At 45.5% G+C, this 26,052-nt stretch overlaps 1 protein-coding gene and 1 pseudogene across 6 annotated transcripts; both read right to left on the bottom strand.

The window, feature by feature from the left end:
• Positions 1–5,435: 5,435 nt before the first annotated feature.
• LOC311601154 (E3 ubiquitin-protein ligase RNF220-like) lies at positions 5,436–7,241 on the bottom strand (annotated as a pseudogene). The gene is made up of 2 exons: positions 7,206–7,241; positions 5,436–7,174 (listed from the first exon to the last, which is right to left on the bottom strand). The product of its transcript is annotated as an E3 ubiquitin-protein ligase RNF220-like (transcript).
• A 14,083-nt stretch (positions 7,242–21,324) lies between these two features.
• Positions 21,325–24,546, bottom strand: ZCCHC12 (zinc finger CCHC-type containing 12). 5 transcript variants are annotated; one of them, XM_084789143.1, is made up of 5 exons: positions 24,472–24,544; positions 24,317–24,388; positions 23,922–23,965; positions 23,567–23,699; positions 21,325–23,174 (listed from the first exon to the last, which is right to left on the bottom strand). In XM_084789143.1, the coding sequence occupies exon 5, from the start codon at positions 23,058–23,060 to the stop codon at positions 21,852–21,854; it is 1,209 nt and encodes a 402-aa protein (XP_084645269.1). In that variant the 5' UTR covers positions 23,061–23,174; positions 23,567–23,699; positions 23,922–23,965; positions 24,317–24,388; positions 24,472–24,544; the 3' UTR covers positions 21,325–21,851. The 5 variants fall into 5 exon arrangements, with proteins under 5 accessions (XP_084645269.1, XP_084645272.1, XP_084645270.1 ...); XM_084789146.1 differs by having other exon boundaries at positions 23,922–23,962; positions 24,472–24,490; XM_084789144.1 differs by having other exon boundaries at positions 23,596–23,699; positions 24,317–24,546.
• Between the last annotated feature and the right edge of the window lie 1,506 nt (positions 24,547–26,052).

Here is a 26,052-nt window from a genome sequence, read left to right as displayed (position 1 = left end):
AGCAGTTGGGATAGACACAGCAAGCTCATCCTCAGCTCCAGGGTGTATCTCAGGCCATCCTGGGATATAGGAGACCCTGTCAAGAAAGGGACAGGAAGGAAGTGGAAGAGAAATGGATAGGAGGAGAAGGAAGAGGAAGAGGGAAAGGGAGGGAAGATGAAGGAAATCAAAGTAAGTCAACAAAACCACCGTGCTCCTCAAGCAGGTTAGTATATATACTTCCAGATCTTTTTCCATTTTTAGCAAAACGAGATAATATTATACATGAATATTTGCAGTTGCTTCTTAATTAGTGACCTTTGCCTTTCCTTATATAACTTTTCACTGCATCTAACACATATCCATATTAAAATATGCCTAGTTTTCCTCCAAACATCCAATCTTGTGAGTTTGTTCAAACCCAGATCCAATCTTGGGCCACATCTTACTAAATCTTATGTTATTTTACTTGCATTTGGACTCCTATTCTTTAATTGTAATTAATGTGTTTTTAGTAAAAATTTCCCTTACAATGTATTTTTGTCATAGTCTTCCCCCTACTTCAAATCCTCCCAGACCCTGTCTCCCTACCCACCCTACTTCAAGTTCATTTTCACCCTTTTCCTCATCTCTCTTCCATCTCTTTCTCTAAAATAAAGAAAAATGAAACAAACTAACTAAAAAACAAAACAACAAAAAAAAACCAATGACACACACACACAAAAGCACACACACAAATATCATGGTCAGACAGGCTCCTTTTCTTTTTGAGAGCAGGAATTTTGTTCGTATTTATGTGCTATTATCACTATGCCTTTACTGTTAATGCTGGGATGGGGCTCTGAAGAAGTCCAGGGTGGGGTCTCTGGGGCTGGATGCAGATGCCCTTCCAGTTTGCTTCATCTCTTGGGTAGCCAGAGCTCATGGCTAAGGCAACTGATCAGGATGGAAAGGAGGAAGAAGAAAAGGGAGCCCAAGGGGTGGGGGAGTCGTAAAAGTAGGCTCTTTGATCTGTAGATAGGCCTCCTTGCAGAAGATCTCCAGTAAGCTAGTGTAAACTTAGGCTTATTAGCCACAGAAGGCTGATAGTCCTGAGTCTGCAAATTTATTTGCAAATCTACAGGGAAATAAGAAGAGAGAGATAGAAAATAAACCACTCACACACATGCATTAAAAAGAAAAGGTGGATAAAATTAGGCATCTCGACTTCAACTGAAGTCAAGCTTCCCAATCTCCACACGTACATTCAAGAGAAAAGGTGGATAAAGCCAGGCATCTTAACTTCAACTGAAGTTACCCAATTTCAGCACCGTTTATTGTAGATGACCATACTTATACTTCTAAGAAAAGGGTATTACCTCATAGTACAACAGGCTACATGTTTTAAATCTAAACATTTTTTATCTAAGTATCCATTACATAAGTTCACAGTGAGTTCAGAGTGACAAGACCTAAAAGTTACAAGAATATACAACTTATCAATTAGGACTGACCTAACAATACATTATCCAGCTATTTCTTAGTTCATAATGAGAACAGGACAATAATTTTATCTGTCTTTCATTCTAAGAAACAGAGTAAATTTAGACATCTCTAGGTAGCCCCATTCTACTTTGGGTTCATGGAAAGTTCAAACCAACTTGCCTATATTTATGGTGAAACACCAGGATTCATGGTGCCATCTGGAGTGGGGGCTTACCTGAACCCACAAATCTGCTACAAGGCTATCCTTTAGTGAGGCATCTGTAGGTCCACAAAAGTACTTATGTCAGCCATAAACTAACTTTAACTTTTAAAACTATTTGAATCAAATCAGGAAATCCATAATCAGGGATTAATTTATCTGAATAACAAACAGTACATCTTCAACAAAATCCTATAGGAATTTTGTTCAATCAGAGCTGGTCAATACCCAGAAAGTAACAGTTCACACCAATGCCAGATATATTTACTTTTGGTTTTTCGAGACAGTTTCTGTGTGTAATCTTGGCTATCCTGGACTTGCTTTATAGACCAGGCTGGCCATGAATGTAGTCCTGGCTGTCCTGGACTCGCTTTGTAGACCAAGCTGGCCATAGACTCACAATGATTCTCCTGCCTCTGCCTGCTGGGGTGCTGGGATTAAAGGCATGTGCTACCATGCCCGGCTCTAATGCCAGATTTTAGAGATGCAACAAAGCACAACTGACAGGGTAGTCAGAGGTTGGAAGCAATTCTGGGATGCATCACGATACAGGCCTTGCAAATACCACATCACCTCCAGAGATCTCTCACGCCTACTGTACTTCCCCAAATCAATGGTTCCTGACAGCATGTCAGAGGCTGGGAGCAGTTTGGGGATGCATCGTGGTACAGACCTTGCAAATACCAGATCACCTCCTAGACAGCCCACATGCCTAGTGAGCTCCCTTAATAGGGCGGCTCTTGGCATCTCTCCCTTTCGAATTAATTAAATGAGGGGTGTGAATTTCTCTCTGAGTAGAAGGGACCGAAGTTCCTAGTTGTCTGAAGATGACTGGAAGAATAAACAAAAGGAAGATGATCAATCCCATGATTGTTCCTAAATTTATAGCTAGCCAGTTCCTCAGTGGAGGATCCTTGTAAAATATGAATGACTGTTAGCACTAATTTGAGAATGTAGAGTTTCCAAATTAATAGCAAGTTGTGAATTATTCCAAATGCCTCATAGGTGTACTTGCACCTGGTCCCAGGACATGTCTGACCTAACATAGGACAGAGGAATAACACAAATATATCTATAATCTGCCTGACATGAAGTGGTTAGACGTGTCTTAACATATTCAATCTGAGTTAGAGGATGGATTCATCTAAGGCATAAGATTTATCTGTAAAACCTTGGCCAATATATCCTGAGAAATCAGAGCTAAGGAAATATTTGAGTCAAATAATATACACAGAGTGAATCTGTTAAACTAGAGAAGTAGCTGAAGCTGACTGACATACAGATTCTACTATCCAAAATAAGGGTAGTAATCTCTTTGGTTGTAAAAGATCTTTAGCAACCTGTTACAATCCAGGTGTAGTAAAGTTTTCATATCCAGGCTGTAAGAGAATAACATGAGGTGGTAGAAGTACAAATGAGAAAAGACATCAGGGCTTATAGTGGAACTTACACAATAGTCAAATAGCATTTTTATAGAAATGTTATACATAGGTCCATATATGTGCCTTGCATTCCCTGGATATATAATAGCAGAAGTTGAAATAACACAGAATCAGAGTCCATCAGGACCATCAGGAACCATGTCCTCAGTGTCTTTTTCTGCTGGGATATCCAGTGCAGGCAGAGAACCTGGGAGCGTTGATGGATGATGTGGGCATAAAGAAGGCAACAGGGGGAAGTCTTCGAGCTGGAGAGGGGCATTCTTGGGACGTGTCTGGTCTGGGACTGGTCTGCCATAAGGTTCAATTAGCTGGTCAGGAACTCACGAAGATGGATCAGTGTCCTGTGAAAACATAAACAAAACTTCTCCCCGGATGGACATCCAGTCTTTTTTTATCATTTGGTTAGTGGTCATTTTACTTCCTAAGAGGTATAAGACATCATTTAAAATATTATGAGATGAATATCTACAGTCTCCAATTTATAATTTTAGATATTTGCTCATTTAAGGCCCAATGGGCTTGCTCCACAACGGCCTGTCTCTGTGGATTACAGAGAGTATCAGTGGAGTGTGACATGTTAAAGTTAGATATCAAGTTTTTAAATCTTCTGAAGCACGATCAGTAAAAATGTTTAAAGTTCTAGGCATATCCAAGATTGGAAAACTGTAAAATAAATGCTGCATCATAATCTTGAAAGCATCTCTAGACTGGGCAGAGACATGAATATATGAAAATAAGTATACATACATACATCAGTAATCAAAGCAGCCTTTTTAAAAGCTGAACCATCAGTGTAAGCCAGCACTGCTTTGGAAGGCAGTGGCCTACTTGTGTAACCTGTCATTTCTAGATCTTTAAGATAAAACATTATGTTAATCTGTAGTATAAAGGATAATGGATGGAGGCTTTTAATTTCTTGAACCTGAAAGCTGTCGAGAGCTGTGATGTTGCCACGCCTAAAGATGGCGCTGGCTTCCGCCTTCCACTCTCCCGACGGTGAGTGCTCTCCCTAGTAAACAAGTCCTTATATGGCTATCAGCACGGGCATCAAGCCTTACGTCTCCATGACTCATTTCAGACCTATGGGGAGGCTACACGTGGCTCTCCCTGATTGGCTCTTGCTGAGGGTATAAGCCTTTGCCTGCCTGGGGGCGGGGCCATTCTCCGCCAACCAAAGCTGTTGAAGATTCATTCCTGAGTAAACCGTCTTGAGAAGGAACCCGGTTGTCTTGAGTCTTATTCCTGCTGGTCAGGAAGGACACGGACAGAAAGCTTTGTCACTTGAGGAAATCTTGTAGCTCCAAGTGGACCCTGAGTAACTAGGCTACCTGAAACCTGATAGGGAAGTAAAAACAATTGACCAATTCTCTGTTCTGAATGAATCTGAACTGTTGTCGTAGGGTGCTGTACAATAATCTTAATTTCTCCAGTAAAGTCAGAATCAATTATCCTAGGGATCACTTTTCCTGTACAGAAGTAGAACTTTGCCCTAATCTGAGTCTTAATGTCCCTTAGGCAGGGGACCATAGACTCCTCTAGGTAGGCAAAAGACAGGAGAGTCAGAAGTTAATATTGTTGTGGAGGTGGCACGGAGGTCCAGTCCTGCACTGTCTGGGTTTGCTCACTGCAGCTGATGGATTGATCTCTGTTGACAAAGGGATTGGTTATCTGAGGCAGTTGAGTTACCCCAATTGTTTGAGGGACCTGAGGCAGGCCCCTCAACCAGTTTTTCAGATTCAAAGGTGGTTTTCCATTATTATTAGAATGCACATCAACATTAGGTAAGGCAGTGCCATTTCTATGAAAACGAGAATAACATTCTCTTTGCCAGTGGTACCCTCTCAGGCATCGAGGGCATAGCAAACAAGGCAAGTCTGGGTTTGTACCCTGAGTGTGATTAGGAGCATTAAGGTTAGTGAGACCTCTTGTCTTATAAGGATACGGTTAACATGTCCAAGCAGCCACATGAACAGCATCTGTAGGTCATGCCTCCCTGATCAGACTTTCTGCTTTCTTCTGTAGTTGGAAATCATGGTGCAGTCTGACCTTGCAGAGTGGCTGCAATTGCTATAGTTTGGAGGTAAGAGGGTGTGGCTTCAGCACAGGCTTTAATAAAGTCAGAAATACTCCCAGATTTTTTTATTGGCCTCAGCAATGACTGACAAGCAGAGTTAGCATTTTCAACGGTCAGTCGTTTTAAAATGATACTTTTTGCTTCAGTGGTAGGAACAATTCTCTCCACTGTTTCTGTTAGCCAAGCAATACACTCCTCAAACGGTTCCTCTGGCTTTTTGTTTGTTTGTTTGTTTTGCTTTTTTTTTTGGTTTTGCTTTTTTGTTTTGGTTTATACTGGTTTAATCCATGTCAAATGTAGTTTACAAAGGGAAAGGACAAGTACCTTTGTATAGAATATACAGACACAGCGTCACACCATAGGGCCCACAGGAGAGGCAGGGACAGCACTTGCCCGGGGAGCAGCACTTCTCAACAGCAGGCTGGGCAGCCAGGCACCCTCAGCAGCCCAACCATTCCTGCTCGGTCCCATTTTCACCCTCCCCCAACTCCTCATAATGAGCCCCATGAGCTAAGACTAAGGAGAGGATCATATCCCTCGGGGCACATGCCCCATGTCTGGAAGAAGAAATATACACCACTGAACACCAAGCACATGGGAGAGGGAAGGGACGCCGTGGGGAGGGAAAAGCAGGCACCTTAAGAGGTGGTTGGGCCGAGCCCCCAGTCAGCCCTGAAGGCGTCACTGCTTCCAGGAGTCATTAAAAAAGAAGAAGAAGAAAATCACACAACCAAAGGGGAGGTGGGAGAGAGCAACGTGTCCCGTTTATACACAACATTGTAAACATACAACAGTCTATATTACATGTGCTTCAGTCTGGTGTTTGCATGTCTGTCAGTCAGTCTAAGGGATGGATCTCAGGAGCCTTTGCCCTGCTACTCCCCAACCCACCTTCCTGCCCCACCCTGGAAACAGAGCCAAAAGAGGCACGGCCCCCCAAGTTCAGAAGGGGCAAGCAGGCAGGGCTGTTCCACTGTGGATCCAGAGTCCTCTATGTGTGTTTGGGTGTGTATGTGCATGTATGTACATGGTGAACCTGTGTGCAAGTATGTACAAAGGGAGAGGGAGGAGATCACTATCACCGAGGCAAGAGCTGCCTGGACGGCTCGTTCACAAGTAGATCCTCCGCAGGTCTCAAGGCGCTGTGAGGGTGTTGCACTAAGGACAGAGCTTCTTGGCGCCCCGAGTCCGCAGACAGCACTCTTCACAGTGCACATGCTAACACTAGATCGACGTCAGGGGCATCGAATATGAGTCCATGCAGATGAGGCATTTGTACCGGTGTCCCCCCCCCCCCCGAAATAGCTGCCATTCAAGCTCTCTGACCCGAGCCTTCAGGGCCTCAAATGTAGTTACAGCTGAATCGTCAGTGATTTTCTCAATGTCAGTTCTTGCAGGTCTTCCGCACAGCCTCCTGCTTGCTGCTTTCGCCATTGCTGCTGGATGGCATCTCATCACTGACCCATTTAGAGAACTCGGGTGTGATGCGGGTGCTTGGGGGGGCCGCCATTTAGGACTGCGACCCGGAGTGCCTCTCTCTCTCCTTGGCTTCACCAGGTTCCTCTCCTGTGCAAGGGATGACATCGACCTCCGTGTATTGTGGTTTCCCATACTCCAGAGTGTCATCTCCATTCACATCCAGGTCGGCGTCACTGTCAGGGTTCTGTTTGCCACTGCACATGACGAAGCCGGAGCATCGGAAGCCACCTTCCAGAAGCGTGGTGGCCTGTATCCGCTTCTGCGCACACCACTCCTACTCCTCAAAGCGGTTGCTGTTCTCATGCTCGATGTCCACGGCGTCATCCTCAGCCATGCAGGAGCCTTCCCTCTTAGAAAGGCAACGCTCCACGCTTCACATGCCTATTCATGTCCTGCTCCGATCCTGCCAGGGGGCGGCTGCACAGGGGACATACCTGCCCCTTCATCTTGCTTCCTCCACCTCATTTTCCCAATCGGAGCCTTCAGTCCGGTTTGCCGGTTGGCTCGCACTCGCAGGAAGGTCTACTTCCTCCCTCCCGCCGGCCCCCCTGCTCTGCCGCCGGCCTCTCTGGGCCCTCGGCATAGCCGCAGGGTCTGTTCTAACAAGACCCGGCAGCCGCCGCTGGGTGCCGCCCCAACCCCAGCCTCCCGTGCTGTGGGCCCCGCGGCGGCTAGCGAGGGCGGTGATGCGGGCGGATTTCCCCCTGGCTGCTTGGTGGCGGCGGCACGTCAGCTCCCAGCAGCAGTGGCGGCCATGTTGGCCTTAGGCTTTTTCTTTCTTTTTTTTACTAGAGAGGCGTCTGGTATTTGTATCTCCCACAGGTATGCGTTTCCACGCTTCTATAGCAGCGGCTGTAACTGTCTGCAATGCTTCAATTTTAGTTGAGCAGATGCTCCAAACCATTCTCCCACACCCATAAGCATATCATACGTTACTTCTTCCCCCTCCCTTTCTTTCCAGTCATTTTTACAAACCGAGTCCTCATATTCAACTTTCCAAAGTAAACAAAACAAAACAAAACAAAAAAACAAAAACTGCCTCCTCTAAGCAGTCATCCATCGAGAGGCTAAACCTTCCACAAGAGTGAGAGTGTATGGAGAAGTGGGTCCACAGGCAGATGTGGCCTGTTTTATCTCCTTAAGTAGTTTAAATGGCAGAGGCTCCCAGGAAGCCTTCTCCTTCCGTTCATCATCTCCCATAATCACAGGAAAGCGCCTCAGTGGTTCACCCTGTCCTTGGACCTGCTTAACAGCAGCGGAAAATCCCACAGGTCCTTTTTGGCTTCCTTTAATTTTTTTTTTTTATGTGATCCAGGGGGATGGCTTATGACCAAGTGGTGCAAGGAGGTCCAATCTGGGTTATGGTATATTTTTGTTTTCTTTTCTAAGTCAAGTTCTTTCTCTGAGGCTGAATTTTCCTCTCCTGATCCATCATTATCTTTCTCTGAACTGCTTTCCTGGGACTCTTTTACTAAACGATAAACAGTGTTCCTAAATCCTGGGTGGGATGTTAACAGAGGAGTTCATTCCTTCATGAGGAAGAGGGGCTAGAGACTCTGATTTACATGGAGTTCTCCTTCATCTGCTAATGCCTGCCTGAGCACATGCCATATAGTAAACACTGTCATCAGCAAGCCTTTTCCTCCTGTCTCCTTCAACCGGTTTTAAATATCTGTTTCTATGTTATCTTTTTTCTTAAGAGTACATTTGATAATATCAGTGAAAATCTGTCTATCTATATGCTTAATAATATCGGTGAAAATTCATCTATCTGTGGATTTACCTGGTCCCATCTTGAGGGATATTTAATGGATATACACAACAAAATCAGGGCTGGTAGCACCTGACAGAATGTCAGAGGCTGGAAGCTGTTTGGGGGTGCATCATGGTACAAGACCTCGCAAATACCAGATCACCTTTTAGACAGCCCACATGCCTAGTGAGCTCCCTTAACAAGGTGGCTCTTGGCACTTTACAATTTCATAGTACATAATAGTAGCATAAATATTCTGATAATTAATTAATAGAAACATAGGCGACAGCTAGAGAGATGGTTCACCTATTAAGAGCGTTGGCTACACCTACAGAGGATCCAACACCCACCTGGCAGCTGACAACCATCGGTAACTGCAGTTGCAGGAGATCCTCTGATATCCAAGGGCATCTGCACTCACATACACTTACATATCATTTTAAAATAAATTGGCCAGTTGTGGTGGCGCACACCTTTAATTTCATCACTCAGGAGGCAGCAGCAGGCAGAACTCTGTATTCAAGGCCAGCCTGATCTACATAGTAAGTTCCAGGCCAGCCAGCACTCCATGGTGAGACCCTGTTTTTAAAAAATAAAATAAAGTAAAATAAATAAATAAAAACAACATCCCAGGGGAATGTGGATTAAGCCCTAGAACATATTGCATCCATCATCTCTTCTCTCCATTTTATAAGTAATAAAAAGTAAAATGTTCCTTTCATTCTATTACACAAAAGTCAGTAAATCTCTCTGTGAAAGCCAGACACTGATTTAGCATTTAGAGGCCAAAAGGCAAAAACACTGACATAGTACAGGTATTCAGATGATGAGAAAAAAAACATTTCCGTAGATTTTTAATTAAAATCCAAATATAAGTATATTACATAATGACCATGTGTGAGAAAGGTGCATACTGTTATATAATATATTGTTATGCAAATTACTACACGTAATTCCAAATGTATTCTATAATTTCTATAATGTTTCATAATTCAGGAAGTCTACTCAAGAAACGAATGCAATCCCTGTCCTACCATCCCGCTTCTGTGACTCTGCTTCTTCTGCCTTCCAGGTTTGAGTAAAAGTGACATTTGCGTTGTGGCATGGTGACTTCCTGAGGCTGCGTGGCACTGCCGTAACTGGGGAAAACAGTTCCTTGGTGAAGTCTTTAAAATATCCATCGTCTTACTTCAGGTCCTTGCTACACAGACGCCACATGGCAGCTGACAACCCTCTGCAACTCCAGTTCCTGGAGATCCAGTGCCCCTTCTGGTCTCCCCAGGCACTGCATGCACACAGTGCCCAGACACACATGCAGGCAAAACACCCGTACAGAAAAAATGAAAAGGGGAAATGGAAGTTAGCCCCCATCGGGACTTATTTTTTCATGTCTCAAATAAAAATATTCCATTTAAATATAGAAAGGTAAATATTCAAAGACTTAAGAGTACAACGTGGCTACTTCTGAGCATAGATAATGCGTAGGGAGTTGTTCTCTTAAAAAAAAAAACAACAACAAAACACCCACACACACACACACACACAACATCAATGTGTTTAATTAAATCCATTAGTAAGTCATGGGCTTCATTATGAGATGTTCTACATGTATGTCATTGTATGTTGTTCTGTTTGTCTCTCTTCTTCCCTACCCTCCCGCAGGCCCCTTACCACCTCTGTTGCTTGGTACTAACATCCCTTCCTTCCGTTTTCTTGTAACACACATTCTATGACTGCCTCTTTCCTCCTCCTTCCTCCCTTCAGATTGCTTCCTCTCGTTTCACAGTCCCATTTCTATTTTACCACACACACACACATACACACACAGAGGGGGGGGAGGGAGGGAAGGAGGGAGGGAGAGGGAGGGAGAGGGAGAGAGAGAGAGAGATTCCACATGTGAGAAAAGGCAGTATTTGGCTTTCCAACTCTGGTTATTTTTACTTAACATAATGATCTCTACTTCTGTCCATTTCCAGAAAATGTCATGATTACATTTTTTTCTTAAGTCTGAATAAAACTCAATTTGCTGTGTCCTATATTTTTTACTTTATTAAATGCTGTGTGTGTGTGTGTGTGTGTGTGTGTGTGTACACATGCATGCATATGTGTGCAGGTCACAGGACACTCAGGAGTCAATTCTCTTCCTCTGCCATGTATGTCCCAGGGATCATATTATTATCAGACTTGGTGGCAAGAGCTTTTACTTGATGAGCCATTTCATTACACACACACACACACACACACACACACACACACACACACACATGCACGCACACACACACTTTCTTCATCTGTCTGTTGATGGGCATCTTGCCTGGTTTAATTTCCTGAATACTGTGACTAGTACAATAAGTGTAACTGTACACAGACATAATCGTGTTCAGAATGTAATTACTATGATGGTTTCTGTTCCTCAAGATATTCCTCAAATGAATAAATCGAGTTTTTGTTTGTTTTGTTTGTTTTGTTTTTCGAGACAGAGTTTCTCTGTGTTAGCCTTGGCTGTCCTGGACTCACTTTGTAGACCAGGCTGGCCTCGAACTCACAGCGATCGCCTGCCTCTGCCTCCTGAGTGCTGGGATTAAAGGCGTGCGCCACCATGCCCAGATCAAATGAGTACATCTTAAGACTACCATTAGAGATTCTTTCAAATTAACAAAAAGACAAATGCCATAGAACCATTGAGCTTAATATGTATGGCTGCATCGTAAGCAGCACTCTGGAGGCTGAGACAGAAGGATCACAAGCTTAGGGCTAGCCTGGGCTACATAGCAAGACCCTGTTTCAAAAGAGGGAGTTATATTTGAATACATTTGATTACAATAAAAATCTAAAAACCAGAGGCAGAACAAGACTCTTTCTAGAAAAGGCTTGTGTAACACTTTTTTTCCCTCTAACCTCCTCAAGCTGAGCTGTGTGTTTCTGCTTCCCACAGTGTCACTGTTCACTTCTAGCAGAGCACTTAGTGCACTACCGTCCTTGTTGCTGCCTCCCTAGTGGAACCACGTACTCCCTACAACCAGCTCCTGATCTGTATAATGTTGAAAAGGCATTCATTAAACTGGAGGACAACTAGGCAAACCAAATGACCAAAAAGCATTCAGTCTAGACAAGTAAACATCCCATTGAAATATAAAGCAAAAAAGGGAGGGAGCTGGTGACAGTGAGGAGAGGAAAGTGGAATGCACATCCCCTTACACCTGAGAATGGGGAACAGTGAAGTCATGTGGAGCACTCAAAAGAGCTAAACACAGAGTTCCAGATGTGACAGCAATTCCACTCCTAGGTGCATACCCACCAGAGCTAACATTATATGTTTGAACAAAAACTTTATAATATAACGTGACGCATAAGGCTAGGGAAAAGTCTCTCAATTCAGTTCATTATTCATTTTCTATCTAACGTTTCTCCCCATGAAGACTATGTGCTAATGAAGAACTGTGATGAACTCAGTTTCTGATGCATTTTTGTTGGATGAAACTCGGAAGTTGTACGTAGAAAATGTCAAAGTTTGCATCTTTCTCTGTGGAATTGTATAATGTCTTCAGGAATACAATTTAGGTGTTTCCATTTGGTTTGCCTCAGTGTGTGGTCCGGAGAGTTCCTGGTCTCCCTGCCAATCCATGTCTGGGGCTGTCCAAAGTGTCCACTCAGGCAATTTGGTTGGGGAAACTCTCCAGCTCTGTCCAGAATGAGGCATCCTGTTCTGCTGTGGCATGTCCCTGGAAATGTTGAGGCTTAAAAGCACTGCCAGATCAGCCACGAGATAAAAGCCTACACCCTAGCACCTACTAGTCCTCCGAGTCCTCCAAAGAGGAAAGCCAGGCACTTGGAGGGCGATGAAGAGGCACCAAAAAATGCAAGCGCTCTCTGACCTAAGGGAAAGGCAGAGGGAGAAAGAATTTCCTTTGTCTTACAGGAAGGGTAAAAGCAGCCACATCCTGGAAGTTAGTTAGGTGTCTACTTCCAAATGCCCGGAAAGTCACACAGTCACTCCTGGGATTTTTGTTGCTTTCCCTGAAACAGTGTTACCCTTCAGCCATCACAGAGCTAGAAAGATCTACAGTGGAGGACAAAAGGCTGCCTGAGCCAGCTGGCCACTCTCTCATAACAGCTCTCAATGACCTCCAATCACATTCCATGATCCTTAGCATGGTAGATGGGTCATGGATTGCTATCATCGAGAAACTGAGAGCTGTGGAGCTGAACACACCTAATCTATTTCAGAGCTCAGCCAAATTGAGTTGAGGCTAACCCAGCCAAAGTCCCACAGTGCTTTGCCAGGGCTACCCAAACCTAGCCAAGCCCTGTTGGATTCAACTGAGTCAATCCAGTCCAGTGAACAAAGCCAAACCAAGCCAAGTCTCCTTCGAGACTAGCCAAGTCCCAGTTCTGACCCACCCAGAGGAACCAAGTGGACCTTTGCTAAGCCTAACCGAACATAACTGAGTCTCATCCACGTCTAACCTAGTACAGCCAGGTCTAACTGAGTCCCAGGCCAGCCAGGCCAAACCTAGCTGAGGCCAGAGTAGCCTATCTGAGCTTTGCCGAGACTGGCAGAACACAGCCAAGTCCTAGACAAGCTGAATCACGGCCAAATGGGGCTACCCGAGTTTTGCCAAGCCTAGTCTAGCCTAGCCGAGCCCAAACTAGCCAAACAGCTGGAGCTTGCCTTCAAAACAAGCTGAGAGGGACCTAACGAAGCCCAGCCAAATCCAACCAAGTCTAACTAGTCCAACAGATTCCTGGGGAGTCGAGCCCAGGCCAGAGAAGCCTTCGTGAATCTAGCGGAGTCCAGCCTGAGCTTAGCTAAATTAGGTGAGCAGCTGGACCCAACTTGAGTCCAGCCAAGCACAAAGATGCTATTTTGAACCTGGATGGTAATCTCCTTCGTGGGGGAGAATAAAGCAGTTTTGTTGAACTTTCTTGCTAGTAGTGACTTTGCTGGAAACATGTGAGCTCTGAACCTCAGTTTCTTATTAGGCCTCTTGACCTCTTTACTTGAGGTCCTCTGCCACAGAGGCAAGAAGTGTCTTGATTTGAGCTCAGACCCCTTTTCTGCATCTCCCAGTTGCTAAGGGCAATAACAACTATGACAAGGCTCACATGGAAATCGAGATGCCCTCATGTCCAGATTGCTGGGTTCCACTGTCCCAGCGGCTCACCTGTTCCAGGTCTCTTGGAGTACCCTTGTCTCAGTCCCTTAGCTACTGCACATAAAGGTAAGCATAACTTGACAAGGGGTTCCCAACTCTCATTGTGAGATGGCTGGTGCACCCCTGATTCCACAGTGATGTCATCCTTTCTGTTCTGGCTACCATGCCCACAACTTCCAATCAAGATTTTTTTTTCTTTTTTCTACTCATGGAAATAATCTCATTGTATATTTCAAAGGGCTTTTTCCCCCATTTTATTTTCCTAAGTCATTCAGATTTTGTCTTAAAACCTCTTACTCTTATATTTTCAGATGTGTTTCAATCTGTTCTCTTGCTTTTTCTAGGAAAACAAAAGTATAATTTAAGACCAGTGTGTGCCTGCCCATAACAGTTTATTCCTTATAGTTTTTGTTGGTGTGCTTCTATAATTCCTTGTACTCCCTTTTGTCAAACAATCTTTTTTATTTTGTTCTAGAAATTATTACATAATTTTTCATATGTAAAGAACCATAAAGAGAGTATAAAGCAAATTATACATTTATGTACATTCATAGAGCTTGAATTAAGTTTTAAAATAAATGTGTTAAAGAATCCAACCTTTTCCTACAGCCTGTTTTTCATATGTCTGCATGCTTTTCTGATTACTTAAATATTAACCACGTAGTATTTTCTAGTTTTGTGACCTGCTTATGTAACGACCCTACACTTATTTAATAGAGGTTTTACAAAATACTCTAGCAAAGAAGGAAAAGTTTATCACGTTAAAAATTATTTATGTGTATGTGTATGTGTGTGCCTGCTTATCTGTAATGTTTGCAGGTGCTCAAAGAGGCCAGAACTGTATGTATGCTGGGAGCTCCTAACCCAAGTCCTCTAAAAGAAAAGCAACTGGCCAAGCATGATGGCGCACGCCTTTAATCCCAGCACTCAGGGAGGCAGAGGCAGGTGGGTCTCTGTGAATCTGAGGCCAGCCTGGTCTTCAAAGCCAGTTCAGGACAGGCTTCACAGAGAAACCTTGTCTCAGAAACAAACAAACAAACAAACAAACAAACAAAAAAGAACAGCAACTGCTCTTAACTATTGAGCCATCTCTCTCTCTGTCTATACACACACACACACACACACACACACACACACACACACATATATATAATGTATACCAGGTTGTTCTCAAACTTTGGATGTAGCAGAGAATGACCTGGGTTTCTGATCTTGCTGCCTCCTGAGCACTGAGAACAGGTGCGTGCCATTATGCCCCACTTATATGATGCTGGGATCAGTGGATCCAGGCTGCATGCATGTTAGGCAAGCACTCTCTCAACTGAGCTATATCTCCAGTCCTGTGTATCATTTACTTAGTTTCAAGAAACGATGATGCTAAGCAGTCTACTTTTTATGCTGTCTTCTTGAACTCAGACCTTTGCCCAATGAGACAAACACCATGGTATTTTAAGTCAATTTCAGTGGAAAGCAATGCTGGGAGCTGGGAGTATAGCTCAGTTGGTACAGTTTGTCATGCAAGCATGAACACCTGAAGCCACATAGAAAAGCTGGCTGTGGTGCATCATACTTGAAGAGGTGAGACAGATGGATCACCAGAACTCACTGACCAGCCTGTGTAACCTACTAATGAGCTCCAAGCAAGTAAGAGACCCTGACCCAAAAGCCAAGAAAGATGTTGGCTGAGGGACAATGTCCAAGGTCATATTTGGCACACACACACACACACACACACACACACACACACACACACACACACAAAATTGTGGGTGAGTGAGTATCTTTGTTCATAGAATATTATATGTTCTCCAACTATTATATCTGTCTCAGTTTTAAGCCGTTGTTGGATGCAGAGGTTTTCATATTTCAACCATGGCTGCATTGCTTAGTTGGTCTGTCAGCAAGAGTGTGCCAATGCCCAGTTTTACCGCTGGCATGGCTGAGAGACTATTCACCTAGATTCTTCCCATGAGGTTTTCATTTTTATTATCTTTTCCCAGAAATCACAGTTAATGAATATGAGATGAAAATGGTTTCAGACTCTGAGAAGGAACCTTCATAAAGAGACCACTTATTTCTGTCTTGATTAACAACAGAAATGAGACTGAGACCATGCTACTGACTGACTTGGTAAGTAGAAATTAGCGCAATTATAATATGGCCAATAGAATGATTTTATATTTGAGCTCATCATTCTAGAATAAACATCAGTAATCACTCTTTTTTGAACATATGTGTGGATGTCTTGCCTCCAAGTCTGTCTGTGTACCTTATATGTGCCTTGGAATCAAGAAGAGGTCATCAGACCCCCTGAAATTGGAGTTGCAGATGACTGTGAGCTGCCATGTAGGTGCTGGGAATCGAACCTGGGTGCTCTGGAAGACAGCCAGTGCTTTTACCCACTGAACCATCTCCACATCCCTGTAATGACTTTTGACTCAGGAGAGGCTGTTCAGTTCCAGCTATAGTCCATACTGGCAGTGTGATGTTTGGTGAGTGAATCTATAATTCACCATACCTTGATGTCCTTGACTGCAAAGCAGCGCTAGTGAACAGAGTAGCTACCTAAGGGCACAGTTGCGGGGCCATACCATGTCGTCAGGCTTGCTCTGAGATGAACTGCTACAGGGGTGATCCATGTATTTTTTTCAAGATGAGGCCAGAAGACTCAGGCCTGCATTCTCTGTCCCCCTTTGGATGACATACAAAGTATAGTTTGTGTGTTCTACAAAGCTTTCAATAAAACAGAAAACGAGAACAAAGATATACACCTAGTATACCTTAACCTACAGCTAGGATGCCATTTTCCCCATGTGATATGGAGGCATGTGTCTATAAATGTGAGCACTAACACAACTGTCACAGTGTGTGGATAACTGCTTTCCTACTGTGTTCTACTCCTTGATGTTTCCTTAGTTACAGCCTAAAGGAGAAGGGCTCATTTTCCACTTCATCAAGCCACGCACACCTGCAAACTATTTTGGCCTTATGGGAACCATAGGACTCTTCACCTTCTTATCCTGTCCCTGGGACCCGTGCTTGTGGCAACACATAACTGGATAGTAAGGACTCCTCAGACAGCAGCCATGCCCCCTTCCTCCCATGCACTGTGGAAGTTCTGTGTCACTCTAATGGCTTAGCTGGCTATGAGCAAGCAGCCTAAAAGGACTGAGGAAACCTTTAACACTAAGAAAAGGAGAAAAAAAAAAAACTCTGGGATGTACAAGCCACACCCCCTGCCATGCACTGTTGATCTGGCCCAGGAAATCCACTGTAACATTCGACAAATGCTTTCTTACCATCCTACCATCATCAACAAACCCTAGGCATTCCTGAACACTACTATGTCTGCCAGGAGCCAAACTCAGTGTAGTTCTAGTCTGACTGTTACACCCTCAGATGAACACTAAGCAAGCACAGCAAAGCCGTGACAGCATTTTCTGTCAGTTGCTTCTCTCCTTCCTTCTGTAGCCGATTACGTAACACATTCTAACTCAGCCGCTGCCATGTCCCCAGAACCTATAATGGGTTAGCCCTGTGTTAATTTCATATTCAAAGCACATCTACTAACAGCAGGACTTCCAAGCCTCCATTTCTCTGCATGTGAAGAGACATACTACATGCCAGGGTGTTGCGAATCCATGAGTCAAGGAAAGGGGTTCAGGCTTCAGAGTCTGTCACCCTAGAACAGTGCTTCTCACTATTCCTAATGCTGTGACAGTTCCTCACATTGTGGTGACCCCCAACCATAAAATTGGTTTTCAAAGGTGTAATTGTTTAGTGTTATAAAGTATAATGTAAACATCTATATTTTTTCCAGTAGTGTTAAGTGACCTCCCCCTGTGAAAGGGTTATTTGGCCCTCAGAGGGGTGGCAACCCACAGGTTGAGAAACACTGCCCTGGAAACTGATGTCTAGCTGCCCAGCCTACAGACCCCACAATTCCAGCTTAGGGTTTCCTGGTGAGTTTCTGAGATGTCCAGCCTGTTTCCTCATCAGAGAAGTGAGATTATGGTCTAGCCTGTCTTATAAGATTGGTGTAAAGGTTAAAGGAACTGATGTATTGAAAGAGCTTCATACTGCTTTACCATGGCAAACTCTCAAAAATCTCAGGGGTGATATTTCTTCTAGTTTTATTATGATTATAAAAGACCACGAAGAAAAAGACAATACAATACAAACAGAGAATACGGTACCAAAAAGGCCAGAAGAGGAGAGGGCCATGAGAGAAGGGTGTCATGGAAACCAAGGGATGCGAGGAAAGAGGGAGACAATATAAAAGGCCACTCAGAGGCCAGATGCTTCTGACAAGACAAAAAGCCATTTTCAGCCCATAGCGACTATTGAGGGTGGAAGCCGAAGGGAGAAAACAAGCCTATCACTTGAAAGGAAGGGTATTATATCCTGGACAGCCTAATCACTCTCATTTAGTAATCTCAGTGGTCTCATTTGAATACCCAGATATCCAATTTTTATTCTATAAAGAAAAGGCTGGTGTCTCATAAAAGAGACGGGGGGGGGGGTGGAGGGGAGAGGGAGGGAGGGAGGAGAAAGAGAAAGAGAGAGAGAGAGAGAGAGAGAGAGAGAGACAGACAGACAGATAGACAGACAGACAGAGACAGAGAGACAGAGAAACAGACAGAGGCACACAGAGAGAAACACAGACATACACAGAGAGAGGGGGGGGAGGGGAGGGAGGGAGATGTCAGATCAGCAAAAATTAAAAAAAAAAAATTGTGTACAACAGAGCCTGGGGAGAGGAATGAGAAAGGCTACAGATTTTCTGTGTGCTACTCTAGCTCCCATGAGAAGGAGGGCCATGGACAGACAGGATTTGTTTCTTTTCCTTTCTATGTTTTTACCCTGCCTGGGGCCAGAAAACAATGACAGCAGCATAATCTGTGTCCTTGGACAAATCATTCAACAAGTATTTGGAGAGTGAAATTGAGCAAAGTTGATCTGGAGCATGAGACCTTTTTTTAAAAAAAAAATCTTGCTAGACATTGGGGACAGATGCTCCTCAGGGGATGACGTGAGGCACGAATCTTCACTGTCAGCTTGACTGGGTTTAGAATCACTATGCAAGCACATCTCTGGGGGTTGTCTGTGATTGTCTTTCAAAAAAAAAAAGTTCAACTGCAGAAGGAAGACCCATCCTGCATGTGGATGGTACCATCCAGCCCATGGGCTGAAGTCCCAGACTGATTTAAAAAGGAAAAAGCAAGAGGAGCAGCAGCCTTGGTCCCTTTCTGTTTCTTGACTGAAGGTGCAGTGGGGCCAACTGGCCCATGCTCCTAGCTTGCCATGCCTCCTCCTCCACGATGAACTGGGCTGTCCAACTGTGAGCTAAAACAAACCCTTCCATAGGCTCCTTTGGTCAAAGCTCTTGTCACATCAGTAAGGAAAGTAACTAATACAGAGAATGTACAGGTGGACATTAAGTTGAGACTAGTGCAAACTGGGGTGATGTCGGAAGCTCTTGTGGCTGAAGGAGACCAAGAAACCTGAGCAGCTTCCTCCTGGGAGCACAGCCAGTGGCCTCTCCAGCTCTGGAGAGTGAGGTGACTGCCAGGAACTCACAGGTGGCCAGGCTGGCCATCTTAAATCTTTGTTTAAGACTGACTTCTAAACTAAAGGCTCAGAAGCAGTTTCCTTCTGGCCATGAGCGGTCAAAGGCTAAGGCTTTTTTTTTTTTTTTTTTTTTTTAAATGAATGCTGGGGAGTGTGGCTCCAGGGAACAGGGGTGATGGAGATTGTGAGGACAGATTGTAGGGTCCTGAGCTGGAGCAAGAGCAAGAAACTAGGAAGGGCTGAGGAGATGGTCCTAGGAAAAGGAATACTTGAAGGCAGATTCTGAACAAAGACCTCCTGTCTCTTCTAAGTTGGACCAGGAAGTGCTAGCAAAATGATCACCCCAAATACCTGCCTCAGAGACAAATCTGGGCCACGATTGGTTAACAAAGTTCAGGTTTCTGCATGAGACCTAATGTTTTTTATTCCTACCAGCATTTCTGTTCCTGTCAATCAACATGTGTGTCTCACTAGCCTTCTATCCGTCACCCCTGTCCCCTGACTAACAGGGCTCCTTGCTTCTCAACTGACACAGCAGTTCCTACTGCTGCGTATTCTTCCCCTCTTAGATATACGAGGCCCCCTATTTCCTACATGACAAACTCTTGGGGACTCACATGTATGAGTCCATTTCTCTCTCTCTCTCTCCATGCTGCCTTGGCCTGACAAGTAGGGTGTGGTTCATTGCCTCTCTGTGAACAGATTAGGTTGGAAGTGATCTTACATTGAACTGGGGTTTAGGGTCCTTGAACTCCTATGTCCTATAGTTTACCGGATGTGGATGCGGATTGGGCCTGTTAGAAGCAGAGCCCACTGACGCTAAAGCAGGGAGGCAGCAGAGGGTAGTGTCAACCCACAGAAGAGATCAGGACACCTAGCAGCAACAGCAGAAACTTGAAGATGCTACCCAAAGGGCAAAATGCCCTTCCCAATATGAGCAGGAGTTCAATCCCTGGAACTACCTCAGCACTGGGCTTCCCCTCCAGTAGACTCCTCTGGAATATGAGAGGAGAAAGCAGTGACGATTTGTCAATCAGTAAAGGCTCTATGAGGGCAGAAAACCAGTCAGCTGTGGCAAAGGGATCCTTTGCTGTGGGAGATTTATTTAGCCTATTTCCTTTTCTTTCTTCTGTCGGGAGGTGGGGTGGGGTGGGGGTTAAGCCTAGAGCTTTATGCACACCAAACAAGTGCTCTCTCTCTCTCTCTCTCTCTCTCTCTCTCTCTCTCTCTCTCTCTCTCTCTCTCTCTGTGTGTGTGTGCATGTGTTTCTGTCTCTGTGTGTATGTGCGTGCGTGCATGTCTGTCTCTGTGTGTGTGTGCGCGCGTGTCTGTCTCTGTGTGTATGTGCGTGTGTGCATATCTGTCTCTCTGTGTGTGCATGCGCGTGTCTGTCTGTCTTTCTGTCTCTGTCTCTGTGTGTGTGTGAGTGAGAGAGAGAGAGGGGGGGAGGGAGGGAGGGAGGGAGGGAGGGAGAGAGAGAGAGAGCTTTATGTACATTAAACAAGTGTTCTGTATTCTTTCCTTTCTGTGTGTGTGCGTGTGTGTGTGTGTGTGTGTGTGTGTGTGTGTGTGTGTGTGTGTTGGAGTTTGAGCCTAGAGCTTTATTTATGCTAAACAAGTGCTCTGTGCTATTTCTTTTCCTTTATTTTTTCTTGTGTATATGTGTGTGTAGTGTGTGTGTGTGTGTGTGTGTGTGTGTGTGTGTGTGTGTGTGTGTGTTGTGTCTGTGATGGGGATCGGGCCCAGAGTGTTATGTATGATAAACAACTGCTCTGTCATTGTGCTACAGCCCAGCACTTTTATTTTATTACTTTTTGCTTTTTATTATAATTTATTTACATTACATCTTGATTGTAATCCCCTCACTCTTATCTTCCTGTTCCCATCCTCCCTCCCTCTTCTGCCCTATTCCCCTCCCTATTTTAACTTTAATAAAGGTCTAAGTAGCTTTCCCAGTCTGGCTTTGAGCTCACTCTGTTGCTCAAGCAGACCTTCTCCTGCTCCAGTCTCCCACGTAGGTGGGATTAAAAACTTAGGCCACCAGGCTTGGCTTTTTTCTTTTCTGCAAATCAAAAGTTTGTTAAAAAAAACAAAACACTTCAGAGGGTAATTCCACCCCTTTATACCTTCTTACTATTTTTTATTTTTCCATTGTGCCTTAAAATAATACTACAGAGACATTAAAGTAGATGCTGACATATATGCATTTATTTATTGACAAAGAAGGCCACAACATTCATTTTGGTGGAAAAATACAGCATATAGAACAACACTCATATTTGATCACTTTTGTCTATACACATATCTATCTACGAACATAGGTATAGAGAAATATTTAGAAGGATAGTCACCAAAGGGCTGACACTTGTTGCACAAGGTAGAACGTTTGGGGTAATTTGTACTTTTAACAACTTCCTTTCTTACTTGAAGATTGAACAATGAACAATACCACTTTCACAAAGAGAATAAAGCCACCAAGGAGATAGGTTCACACGGAAAATAGACTCTTAGGCAATAGGGAAAGGGAACGACAGCATAGGTCAGGCCATTTCTCTTTACTGGTACTCAAGACCCTTTCTCCACCCCAAAAGAAAGCCACTTTGTGGATTTATTCATGCAATTAGAAGTATGTTTCGCCCCCCCCCTAACTTTTCCATCATTGAACTTTGAGTACTGGTAAGGGTTCATTTAAAGCTGGGGGACAGATAGCATCTTACTGTGGTTCAGAGAGGCCAATGGGCTCTCCAATGGCCTCCCTTGCCCTTTCCTCCTCTGTATGTGTCAGCTCCTGCAGGGTGATGATCAGATTCTCAAAAACCTGAGCTTTGTCACTGTCATTGTCACAGGTTTCTTTTGAGTGGCCCTCCTCACCACAATGAGAACAGTGGACTGTATGTTTTCGCTTCCTGGTTCTACGCAGCTCCCCAAAACTATTGTTCTTGCGCCCCGAACCACTGCTGGTAGAAGGAAACTGAATCTCAGGAATGTTGGGGGACTCAATGACCAGTACTTGGTCCTCGGATACAGCCCTGCCTAGGAAGGAAGGGGCACTTGAGGACGGCAGTGGTGGGTCCCCAGACTCCACCAGGATGACATCTTCATCTGAATCATCAGGAGAGTCATCTATCTCAATCACGTTGCAGTCAGTACTGCTGATCATTATCGGCGAGGAGCCCTGAAATGCCACAGGGCTGAGTGCCCTCTCCATCACTGACTCAGATGTTCTGGGCCGCTTCCTTTGCATAAAAGTGTCATCCCAATCCTCTTCCTCCCGGACCATCCTGATTAACTCCAGGAAATCAGGAAGGTGCTCTGGCTCGTTTGCATACATCCTGAGGAGACCCTTAAGCCTGAGTCGAAGGTCTCTACTCAGCTCAGCCCCTACAAGGAGCTGGTGCAAGCGAGCCTTGTTTGCCTCTCTCTCTGCAAAGACCCCTGCCTGGATAGCATTCTGCAGCTGCACCTCTAACCGGATCACATATAGAGACGGCTTCTCTCCATGTGCCTGAACAGTGTTAAAAAATTTACCATGGGCTGTCACACTGCTCTCAGACTCCCCAAAGACCAGTTTCATTGCCCGCAAAAAATCTGCCACATTTAGGGTGGGATTGGCAGCTTGGAGCAAACGCATGACCTCCCGGGCAGGGCCCCTAAGGGTTCTCATTAGGCGCTTGACCTTTTCCTCCTCAGGCATATGCCAATCAGGCAGGACGCTGGTGACCTGGCTCAGCCAGTTCTCAAAGGTTTCTTCCCCTGGGGCTGGATCTGCCCTCCCAGAGAACAGCCTCATGTTTCTCTCTGCCATGCTGGCCATTAAAGGACCAAGACTCCTCCCCAGGGACCTCAGCATGGAATGAGCCCAAGGTGGCAAGGGTGAGTTCTGCCCCCGACTGTTACCCATACGTGCAAGGATGCTAGCCATGTCTGACAACAGTGATAGGATATCTTAATACAAGATGCTCAGGGCGTTTTAGATAACACAAAGCAAAACGCCTTCTCTTCCTTTGCGCGCAGCCGGCTCCAATCTCAGTAGGGGCTGCAAAAGAGAAAATGGGAGGGGGGATTAATAAGGGAACAGGCTACAGCTGTAATTAGTGTACCCTGATCACCCAAATATCTGTCCACTGTTCTAAAAATACCAGGAGGAGATTAATTACAGACCCTGGACCTCGCTGATGGCTCAGTACTAACAGGGTGCTTTTTACAGCTACGTCATTCATACCCTCTCTCCAGTCCTACGAAAGGAAGCACAACTGTTGCTTCGATTCTGGATTTAATGGTGTATGGGGTCTCAAAATAAAGCACAGTGGTCAAAAAAGAGACCTCATTAAGGTCACGATCTCTGGTCTCAATCACAAGCCCCTCTCAAAGCTTTCCGACCACACACTCCCCACCCCACCAGGTCCCCGTGATTTCTCAGGTTCTTACACCAGCTGGGAAAGTGGAGTATTCCTTGCCTCTGCAACCTGTGTCCTCTTGTAAGAAAGCTCGTTTCCAGGGTACAAATGACCGACCTAAGTCAACAGGGGGGTCGCAGATCCTGGTGCTCAGGACATCAAAACTGCGCCACACCAGAGAAGACAAGGGAGGGGTCAGAAACAGACTCCATCGTCATCGTCCTCCTGATCCTCCCTCCCACCTCCCTCTCTCCTTCCGCCCACTTCTGTCACCAGGCAGAAAATCCCTCCTCCCACCTTCTGAACACAATCCAAAATGATATCCTAGCTTCCCCGACCCCCCCCCCCAAAATCACGCATTGCACCCGGAGACACCATCAGCCTACCCAGCTCCACAATCAGAGGCACCGAATTCTGCTTTGATGGACTGCTATCGAGAAAGAGAAGAAGAGTTGGACACACCCACCCCTACAGTGCCCAGAGAAATTAGAGGAGATGCATAGGGGGTTCGCGGCAAACATAATCTCTTTTCCCTCATCCCCCAGGTGGCCTCTTCCCCAACCCCTTTCCTGGCCAGGCAAATCCTACCAAGTGGCGTCTTCCAGGTCAATCCCAATGCGGCCAGGCTATGCAAACGCTCCTTCGCCAGCTTCACGATTGCCGATTCTGAGGCAAGGAGCCGCCTCGTACCCGCCGATCCCCACCCCCACTCCCGCCTTATTTCCCCTCTCCACACCAAGGAATCCCGTCTCCGCTACCCCCCCCCCCCAACGTTTTAAACCTGCGATCTGCTGGTGGCCAGCGGCGGTTGCGTTGCCTTCAGCTACGGATTCTGCCTTTTAGTCCCGTCGCCCTGCAGGAGAAAAGTGCTGGCGCCTCCTGAGCCGCTAGGCGACCCGAAGCTACCAGAAAGGGCTGCTTTACCCAGCCACCTACCCAGAGGTAACCGGAATAGAGTAGCGCAGTTCCCAGGGCAGCTGCAGTGCTTTTATCAGCTGCCTAACGACACAAAAGAGTGTGACGAGCGGGCCAGCGGAGCCAATCAGTGGAGTGCGGGGCGGTTCCAAGCGTCCCGAAGCCCAAGGGTCCTGGTAGGCAGAAGCACGGAGGGAGGAAGCGGAGGCGGGAAGAGGCGGGGGGGTGGGGTGGGGGGGGGGTGGGGGGGGGAGGATGCAACAGGCTCAGGTAGCCAGTGAGGCAAGGCTAGTTTAGAGAGCTAATTTGCGTGGTACCCCTGGGCTCGTGACTCTTTCCCTCCTCTCTTCCTTTCTGCCTTTCCTTCTCTGCCTTGGCCCAGTATTGTGTCTTAAGGCCAGGTATGTATGTATGACAAAGATGTAACCCAAATCAGGTAAAACAGTCAAAGGAGGGAAATGTTAGGCTTCTTAGCTGCCTGCCTCAGAAACGTTTGGGCAGTTGGGCAAGACAGTGTACCTCTGTAATCCAGCTCTCTTGAGAGGTAGAGGCAAGTGGGTCAGAAATTCGTGGCCAGTCTGAGCTACATAAAACCCTGTTAAAAGAATTATTTTGAAGCTGCCTCTGGTTGCTCATTCCTGCAATCACTACCCTTTGGGAGAGGTGTATAGGAGGATCAGGAATTTAGGGCCAGCTTTAGCTACCTAGGGAGTTCAAGACCAGCCTGGGATGTATATGAGACTCTGGTTCGATATATATGAAAATTAAAAAAAAATCTTTGGGATCTTGTTAGGAATGCAGGCAGATTCTTGGATCCCAGCTCTTGGGGATTGTGGGTTACTTAGGGACTTACAGGCATGAACCACTGTGCCTGTGGGCCTTGAAGTGGGAGCTGTCAGCCAACTGGTCCCTTTGACAACATCCAGATCACACTCAAGGCAGTCCATCTACTTTGACCACCCTTGTTCCTCCAAGGAAAGGCCACCCTAGCTGTAAGGGTCCCTGCAAGCACAGGTACTTTGGGGGGAAGGCACCACTCCTGTTTCAGGAGGCCTAGCTCTCCAGGCAACTTCTCCAGGCAACTTGCAGGGATTTGGAAGACTCCATTCCTCCTCTTGGCAAGAATACCTCACTCTGCACTGGGGCTGGGGGCGGGGCCTGGAGGGAACCCCATGATTAGTATAATATGACGTGTATAAACAAATCCTGTGGCCACTGCATATGTAAAGCTCAAGGCTGGTAGAGCTGGGAGCTTTGAATATGCAAGACTATGATTGATGGAATTAGGATTTCAGCTTAAGTGTGTGCTGTGCCTTTCCTAGCAGTACCATCAGGCTTTTGCTCAGTTGTGTCAGCTTAGCCCAAAAGGTTTCTCTGCTGTCCTTTCCCTGATGTTGCAACATCAAGCCAAATAAACACCTCCCCCTAGATGGGCTTTTATTGCCTACTTGTGGTCTTTATCACAGATACAGCAGGCTGAGCTTGTAACACCAAGAGCTGATAAAGCCTGCGCCTCCGGGCCCAGACATCCAGCTGCTGCTGCAACTATAGCAACCAAAGAGGGATTCTTGATGCTATAAGCCCCCGGGATCCCTGAGCTAT

Source organism: Acomys minous (assembly GCF_964271855.1).
Source record: "Acomys minous genome assembly, chromosome: 7".
Lineage (NCBI taxonomy): Eukaryota > Metazoa > Chordata > Mammalia > Rodentia > Muridae > Acomys > Acomys minous.
This window is presented reverse-complemented; position numbering and strand designations above follow the sequence as displayed.

Bases quoted from the DNA above. Each gene is read 5' to 3' on its own strand.
- ZCCHC12 (XM_084789144.1), bottom strand. From the start codon at position 23,060: ATGGCTAGCATCCTTGCACGTATGGGTAACAGTCGGGGGCAGAACTCA.